At 36.2% G+C, this 8,903-nt stretch overlaps 1 protein-coding gene across 1 annotated transcript; it reads right to left on the bottom strand.

Moving 5' to 3' along the window:
* On the bottom strand, positions 1 to 6,720 carry LOC129278357 (uncharacterized). Its single transcript, XM_064110545.1, has 4 exons — positions 6,386 to 6,720; positions 3,613 to 3,791; positions 2,549 to 2,836; positions 1 to 817 (listed from the first exon to the last, which is right to left on the bottom strand). The coding sequence occupies exons 1-3, from the start codon at positions 6,491 to 6,493 to the stop codon at positions 2,758 to 2,760; spliced, it is 366 nt and encodes a 121-aa protein (XP_063966615.1). The 5' UTR covers positions 6,494 to 6,720; the 3' UTR covers positions 1 to 817; positions 2,549 to 2,757.
* Positions 6,721 to 8,903: the final 2,183 nt, after the last annotated feature.

Below are 8,903 nucleotides of genomic sequence, written 5' to 3'. Positions count from 1 at the left end.
ATTGTATTATTATTTACATCATTTTATGAATCTGAAATAGATAAATATTTAAAATTGTCTAGGCCTACTATTCATTTACACACTATAACTTGATATTCGATCGGGCACCATAAGAAGTCAACATTTATTTACACGTCTATATTTTATGGTCTGTATCATTTTAGAGTCATCTGGAAAATTACAGCAATAAGGCCTTATGTCACAAACGATAACTTTAGATTTATAACGCAACTTCTGCGACTTGTTAAACTGGCCATATGTGATAATCAGTGGCTGTCAAGATAGGGAAGGGGGGAGTTCAGATCACCACTCAATCCATTTTGAATTGTACGAGTATAATCGAAGTTATGCAAAGAAATGAAGCAAGCGAACTGAATATATTCAGTCACTATACAATTCTCACTTTAACCATAAAAATAGCCGCCTGGCATATGAACAATAAAATATTGGGCGCAAATGGGGCATTCTGTGAACAGATCAAAAGATATGTAAGGTTTATTACATACTTTAAAATTCGAGGGGGGGGGGGTGACCCCCAAAAATGATCAAGGGGGGGGGGGGGGCTCCCGGGATCACCCCTGTATGAGTCTTCATATTTATTCATTATTTGTGACATTTTCCGTGGTATTCCATATCTCATACTCCCGCGGGCAATAATTATTTCAAACTTTATATATAATTTAGAATAACTATATTGAGAATAACTTTATAGAAGAAATCTGGAGCGAATCAACGAGTGCTTCATGAAGTCTGGAGAGGAATCCTATGGGAGTACACTGCAAAAAGTCGGAATCTATACAGTGCGTCCCAAAAAAAACTATACACTTTTGAAATGGCTGCCAAATAAAAAATATATCACTTTGGGGGGAAACACTTACATACATGGAAGCCTATAAAGTCAACTTTAAAATGACACCAAAAAGTTGGAAAACTTTTCATGCTTGAGCGAGCACTGCCCACTGAAACAAAGGGTATGAAAATTAGGGTGGGCAGGAATTAGCCTTCCAATTTCTTTCAGTTTTTGAGATGCGAGTCCCTTGGAACTTGCAAAGTTTTGATAAATCAATGATCAAGCATTATCAATTTAGGTTTTTAGAGCAAATTTTAAGAATTATTAAATTGAAATTTAATGTATGAGTGAACATGAAATACAATTTTTCACTTTTTAAGTGGATCTCAGCAATGTGTTCATGGAAGTCAGAATAGGGATAGGACTTAGGTGGGGGAAGTAGGTTGACGGGATATGGGTCAACAGAACACTTAACCCCCCCCCCCTCTCTCTCTCTCTACCCCTTTCACCCCTCCTGAGAGACTAGCCTTTGCTAGGGTGAGCAGGAATTAGCCTTAATTCCATTTTTTTAGAGGTGAGTCCTTTGGAACTTGCAAAGTTAAGGGTGTTATGCTAAATTACTGATAAATGGAGATCAGTTTTGGTTTCTTAAGCAAATTTCACGAGTTACTAAATTGAAATGTAATGCATGAGTAAACAGGAATTGTAATTTTAGTGTAGCATTTTTCGTTTGTTATGTGGATCTTAGCAAGTGTGCTTGTGAGAGTCAGAGTAATGTGATGGTACCTGTTACATGCAAGGGGATGAGATAGGGTAAGACTGGGTTAAAGGGGCATTCTTCTTTGTGTTCTCTTACAAATTACGTGTCATGTACTCACCCCCGCCCTCCACCCCTTTCTTTCTCTTGGTTGGTATTTAAAACTTAAAATGCCAAGTGACTGATGGTTGATGGGTCTTTTTTTTTCCATTGAATGATTTATTAAGAACTTGGCTAATTATGATGATTTATAAAATGATTTATTGAAAAAGCTGAATGTTTGATTAATAATTTATTGAAAAAGGTGAATATTTGATTGATCACATTGATTGAGTTTATTTACTAACAGATTGTTGATTGAATGAATGATAGATAAAAGTTGATGATCTAATTTTCAGAATTTATTATCAAATTGACAGTCCGCTTTGCACTTAATGCGTACATGTAATAGCAATCAGTCTCAATCTCAACAGGAGGGGGGAGGGACGGACCTGTAGGAGGGAGGCTAAACGTTCTGTTGACCCTTTTCCCATCAGCTTACTTCACCCACTGAAGTCATTTCTTACCCCTATTCTTCTGACTTCAATGAACACACTGCTGAGACCCACATTGTAAAGTTAAAATGCTTCACTAAAGATTGCAATTCATGCTCACTCATGCATGGAATTTCAATTTGATAATTCATGAAATTTGCTCTAACAATTTAAAAAGATAATGAATGACCATCAATTCATCAGAACACCCTCAAGTTTGCAAGTTCCAAGGGACTCGCCTCTCAAAAACTGAAAGAAACCGAAAGGCTAATTCCTGCCCACCCTAATTCTCATACCCTTTGTTTAAGCGGGTAGTGCTCACTCAAGCATGAATAGTTTTCCAACATTTTGGTGTCATTTGAAAGATGACTTTATAAGCTTTCCATATATATAAGTCTTTCCCCCCAAAGTGATATACTTTTTATTTGGCAGCCATTTCAAAAGTGTATAGTTTTTTTTGGGACGCACTGTATAATATGTCCACACCAGAGAAGTATTGAAACAACACCAGTTTGGAATCAAACCGATGCTGTCTTAATACTAATTGGTGTTGTATAAACACCTTTCTGGTGTTAGACCAAAACGAATCTGGTGTTGTTTAACACTTCTCTGGTGTGGACATGTATAGATTCCGGGCTGGTGTTAAATCAACACAGGAGTTTTTGCAGTGTATGGTTTCAGGCATCCATGACCAAGCTTTGTCCACCGATCTGTCCCCAGTTAGAACTCCATTGAGGTCTCATGAGTACGAAGAGTCTGAAATGATACGATAATGAGTTATTTCATAAAGCTAGTAACCGAAACATATTGGAATTTCACAGTAATGTATTAGCCGCGAATGACAAAAAGGTACCAGTATCGGTTTGATTTGTAACTGGTGTTGTTTCAACACCTCTCTGGTGTAGACCGATATAGATACCGGGCTCGTGATAAAATCAACACCGGTGTTTTTGCAGTGTTACAGCCAATCAGAATATTCCTGTAATTTTAAAAATAATGTGTAGACCATTGGCGTAGGATGGGGGTGGGGGGGGGGGAATCGGGGGTATGGCCCTGACAATAATTTTCATGACCAGGAAAAAAGAAAGAAAGAAGGATAAGAAAAAGGTTTAACCTTAATAAGATTTTAAGGACTGATTCATAGTGTTTTTAGCAAAAATTCATAAATGTGTCATTGTTTTTCCTTTTACTGAATAAAACCAATTAATTTCACCTTGTTTATGGTCAAAATAAAGTCTTTGACATTTCCATTGAAAAAAAAACAATAAAAACAAAGTCGAAAAACAAAGAAATGCATAAGAAATTTAGAAAACCATAAAATACATAAGAAAATAAATGTGATGTTGACATTTTTAAAATACATTTGATCAGATTCCTATAAAGAGTTTGTAAAAAAAATAGCATTTTAGGGGCATTATTTTATTAATTAGAGCAAACTTTTGATTAAGAAAGAAAGAAAAAAAGAGAGAGAGAAAGAAAGAAAATATGGAATTCTTTCCAAGAATACAAACGGGAAATGGGGGAATGTATACCTTGCCTGAGGTATCCCTGAATCTTTTTGTAATAGCTGAATAAGAGCCGTTGTATCCTCTCTGTTCTTCTCTGCGTCATCAAATACCCCTTCACAACCAAAGAGCTCGATATACCCGCACGGATCCAGGGTCCCCGTTCGCATAAGACGGAGACCTTCTCGAAGTAAAACGACGATGTTCTAAGAAATAAACAGACAGATATTTTTACCATCTGATTATCAAGACCAAATCATATCTCACATTTCATATATTTCTTAAAGTGCTGTTCATCACTGATAACAAACCTTGATATAAAGGCAATTAAGAATTTTCGTAATTAATTTGTGATTTATTTCGGGGGAGGGCACCGACAACGACCGAAATGTCTTATTCTTAGTTCAATAAACATGATGAAGATGTATTATTTTTGGTTGCATCCATTAAGTCAAGGTGCCCAGAAATTGCTAAACGATAAAAGCTTCCATAAAATTAAATAATTGTGTATATCTTTTCATGGCGTACACAATATGTGAGTCCATTGTTTTGCGCAACATGGTGAAATTTAATCCATTATTTTGACACACAAAAAAGTATTTTCCCCACCGAAAACACATTATTGTACGCAGGAGCTAAACCGAAGGGGGGGGGGCGGGGCGGGGTAACCCTTTTGATTATCAGGAAGTATGGAAAAAAGGAGAAAACAAAAAAGGGAAAAACTAAGGAAGGAATAAACAAATGGTTATAAAAAGAAGGGTCTGTGTCTTTGTCTTCGAATGGCGCCAGCTGTAGCATCAGCTAAATATAATTCAATTCCGAGTCAACTAGGAAATGATCGAATCACTTTGACTTGAAACAGAGTCAAATACCATCTGGCACCATTCCGAGTCAAACTTGACTCCTCAGAAACAGCATAATTTCATTTTTACTGATAAAAAAAAAATTGCCTCCGATCAAAATATCTCGGCGGGCGTCCCTGCTTGTAAAATATGTAACCACCGGAAGTTCCAGAGGTTTAAGCCAAACCATGGACCTACCACATGTCAACTTCTCCATGAATCTCTTTACCACACGCACACACACACCCTCACACACACCCATTGGCGGCGGAAGCCAAATATTTTAGGGGGGACCACCACACAATTTTTTGACAAGCCCCGCCCCCAAAAAATTAAAAGTTATCAACCACAAATTATGGGGGGGGGGAAGCAGGAAAAAAAATTGACAAGCAAGCAACAACAAAAAAAAGAAAAAAAAAAGAAAAAAAAAAGGTTACCAACAAAAAATTTAGGGGGGATCGTCCCCCACCTAAAATTTAGGGGGGACACGTCCCCCCCCCCCCCGCTTCCGCCGCCTATGCACACACCCTCACATACACACCCACACAAAAAATGTTATGATATTATTATCATATGGCTTATTATGTCATATAACCAATTAAACATTTGAAAATGACGTGACAAGTGTGAAAAGGGCTACCCGATCGGATGTAAAGTTTACTCCTTGCGATTTGTGAAGGATGCGAATGTTGGGAAAAAAGGTTCGATTTTTGATAAACTCTCATGATTTAACGTGGCTTTATAGGATTCATAGAAATATGAGTATCTCACTGATCAAAATGATGCACGCGCGCAGCGGTAGCTGATCAGTTTTGACAATCGGACCTGAAAAGGGATATTTTGAGAAGTATGGAATACACGAAGAGAATAGGTACATTAAAAAATCAAATAATGCAAGCGGGCAGCGCGAGCTGAAAATCTTTGATATTCACACCATAAAAACGAGACATTATACAGAGCACTTCTTTGAAAAATCAATTTGTAAATCAAACAAAATAATCAAAGCTCGATGTCCGATCTGAAATTTGTTTTGTATATTGATCGACTTCAAACCTGGATATTTCAAGCACCATTTCAGCCAATTGAGCAACATTATGTATTTTATTAAACAGGCAATGCGAGCGCGAGCGATTTTTTTTATAGTGACGTGAATTTTTCTTTCAATTAAGTCTTCCCCTCACCCTTTTTTATCCACTCGTCTGCCACCTCTTTTTTTTTTCTCCTCTCCTTTCCCTTGTTTTCCCTTTCTTCCCAATTTTTTGCTGTAGAATAAGCACGACTCTGCCTAATAGAGGAAGACGACGCCAAGCCCAAGAATAATGGACAATTTTTTATGCCTTTTTAGTCCGGATGCACGGATGCAGCAAGTAGTGAGAAAAGGACATTATTCGTTATCAAAACCCTCTGATATAACCTCAAACTTTCGGCATCCTGGTTGCCAACTTAGAAGCATTCATGATTTCTAAGCAGTCGGGTATATTGACTCTAACCATTACCAAAGCAGTCTAATATTATACTCTGTAATATACTCTCAATTTAATAACCTCCCTGCAAATCTAAAGGTCCCTCGAAGTCTCAAAGTCTTCTTAAAACATAGGTTCAATGCCTTCCTCCCTGATCTATGAAGTATTTTGAATTTGATACTGGATCCTCCCCCGTCCATATCCCCAATTTTCCCCTCTTTGTTCTAAGATAATTATGTTTGGAAGACTTTTCTTTTATTACAATGTGTTTTAATCCTTGGACCCCATGAAAGAACAGTACTGTCTATGGGCAGAGCTGAACTGGGTGTCCTTCCGATTTCACTATCCTCATGCCTCTTTGGTATATATATATATGTTTCTTTGTATATATGTTTGTTTCTTACTTGTTATTTTATATCTTGCTTTATTATGTTCATTTGTACACTTATGTTTTTTTATTGTGAATTTCGGAGAATAGATAAGTACAAAACTCACCCCTCTTTCAAGATTGTATCGTTTTGAAAGCATAGTCGTCAGCTGATTCCTGAAACCATCGCTTAGTTTGTTGACTGGCGTGTTCACATGTACCACACAACGCATCATCTTGAATAAGCAACAATATGGCAACCGAAATCAGGCAAAAAAGAAACCCAGATGATATTGATATTGACTAATGAATTTCAAACTTGTTCTTCTTTCGACTCTTCCAGCCGCTTGTCCTTATTTCGAATGGAATTAATTTTCAGGAATCTTGCCCCAGCGATAAGATTTCGAAATGGAGACTTGGAAAATTTTGAGCTTACAATGTGAAAGATAATTTATTTTTGAGAGAGGAACAGGCTTATCAATGCGGGTACCATCAAAAGTATAGGCCGAGTAGTTTAGAAATACGTGAACAGAGAGAACGCAAATGCAAATGGGGGGGGGGGGTATATGCAGACGTCGTTATAGGGTTTATGGATCTTAATAATACTTGGTCTATTTATTCGTGTTATCAGCATAGCAAAACTTCGTCATTATATAGTTTTGTTCTTCTTCGTATTCTTATTATTCCTATTCTGTAAAATTATGTTTTCTTTTACTTCTGTTTCTCCTTCTCCTGCTTACTATAGATCCTTGCAGTAGTTTCGTTTAAACGGCCTAAACAAGACATTTTAACGCTGAAACAACAATGTCTTATTTTTAATATCAAGCGTGGTTGATTAAACTGTAAGGTTCATTATTTATAACTCATTTGCCTAATGTATTGAAACACTCTAAAACAGTTATATGTTCGCAGACGTTACATATGTTAAGGCCGAAGGTGATAGTTAGCTTAAATACAAAATAAATTGCAATTGGATTTAGAAAATGTAGCCTGCTGGTTAAAAGAAAACCGTATGATGATGAATTGTGAAAAAACAAAATGTATGATTGTTGGTATATACACGAGTTCGACTTGCATACTCTATTCATTCCAATGAATCTCAGTTGAAAATAATTTGTAATGGTCACGAAATTATACAAGTTCAAACCTTTTAATATTTAGGTATAATGAATTATCATGGAAAGAACATAAAGTAGCCAATAACGTTAGCAGGAAGTTGGGTATCCTACGAAGGTTAAAAGGTTGTGTCAATAAAAATACTTTACTCACTTTATATAACGATATGGTTTTGCCAATTCTAGATTATTGCTGTATTGTCTGGGGGGGGGGGGGGGGATAAATTCAAAGAAGATACCGAAAGATTGAATAAGTTACGGAAAAAGAGCCGCAAGAATAATTTTAAATGCCCATTAATTACTTGACTCCTTCGGAAGATTTATTTGCCCTCTTAGACTGGAAAAGATTTGAAGATAGAGTTCGCATTTTTAGATTTATTTTAATGTTCAAATGTATGAAATGTATTGCTCCCACATGTTTGTCTAAGTTATTTACTTTTAGGAAAGAAATTCATTCATACTGCACAAGAAATTCCTCTCAAAATAAGTTACACTTCCCAAAATGTAATATTGACTCATTCTCACTCATTTCATTATCAAGCCGTCTCATTATGGAATAGTCTTCAACCTGAGCCTCAAAACATAAACCCCTCTCAATTTTTAAGAAATATTGAAAAGATAACCTTTAAGTCCAATTTCAGCTTAATTTTCCAATATTAAACCTCTCCGATGTCAATTTCAATTATTATGTTCTATGTATGTATATTCCCTTCTTTCTAATGATGTGCGTAGTTTATTATAGGTTTGTTTATATCTGACTTCAACTATTATGTTCTATCATAGTATTTATGTATATTTTCTCATGTTAATTTTACTGTGTATCATAAGATATATTTTTATTGTTTTTTGAATAATTATGCAGGACCCCAAGGGAGAGCAATGTTTATGTTGATTGGGCATCCTGTTGAAATATTGTTAATAAATGAATAAATATATAGTCAACTACCTTGTATACAGTTTTAAACATTTACTGACAGTTTTACTGAGTAGTTCCAGACAACTTAACTAAAAGTTTCAAATTTAAATATCCATGGAAAATAAGTAAAAGTGAACGTGGAGCGTTGTGGCCCAGTGGATTAGTCTTCTGACTTTGAAACAGAGGGTCGTGGGTTCGAATCCCAGCCATGGCTTCAGCAAGAAATTTATCCACACTGTGCTGCACTCACCCCAGATGAGGTGAATGGGTACCCGGTAGGAAGAAATTCCTTGAATGCTTTGAGCGCCTATATAGGCAGCCCAGCTAAAGCCGGGGTAATACTAATAGCAGGGCCCGCTGGGAGAACAGTTTTCGGAACTGAAGTGGCTTCCCTGGATAAATATACCTATATTATTATTATAATAATACCAGTGAAGATCTGAGCCGACATTTTGAAAAATTACATTATTCTTGATTTATTACAGTTGCAACGGATGAGGTTACACGATGTCAACGAAGATACAGATGCATTAATATAAATATTTTATATACAAAGAAATATAACTAAACATGAATTAGACATTCAGTAAGAATTCAGTCTATATCGACAATTAG

The sequence above is a fragment of the Lytechinus pictus genome, chromosome 15 (genome assembly GCF_037042905.1).
Source record: "Lytechinus pictus isolate F3 Inbred chromosome 15, Lp3.0, whole genome shotgun sequence".
NCBI classification, from domain to species: Eukaryota; Metazoa; Echinodermata; class Echinoidea; order Temnopleuroida; family Toxopneustidae; genus Lytechinus; species Lytechinus pictus.
Note: the sequence above shows the minus strand (reverse complement) of the source record. Positions and strands in the feature narration are given on the sequence as shown.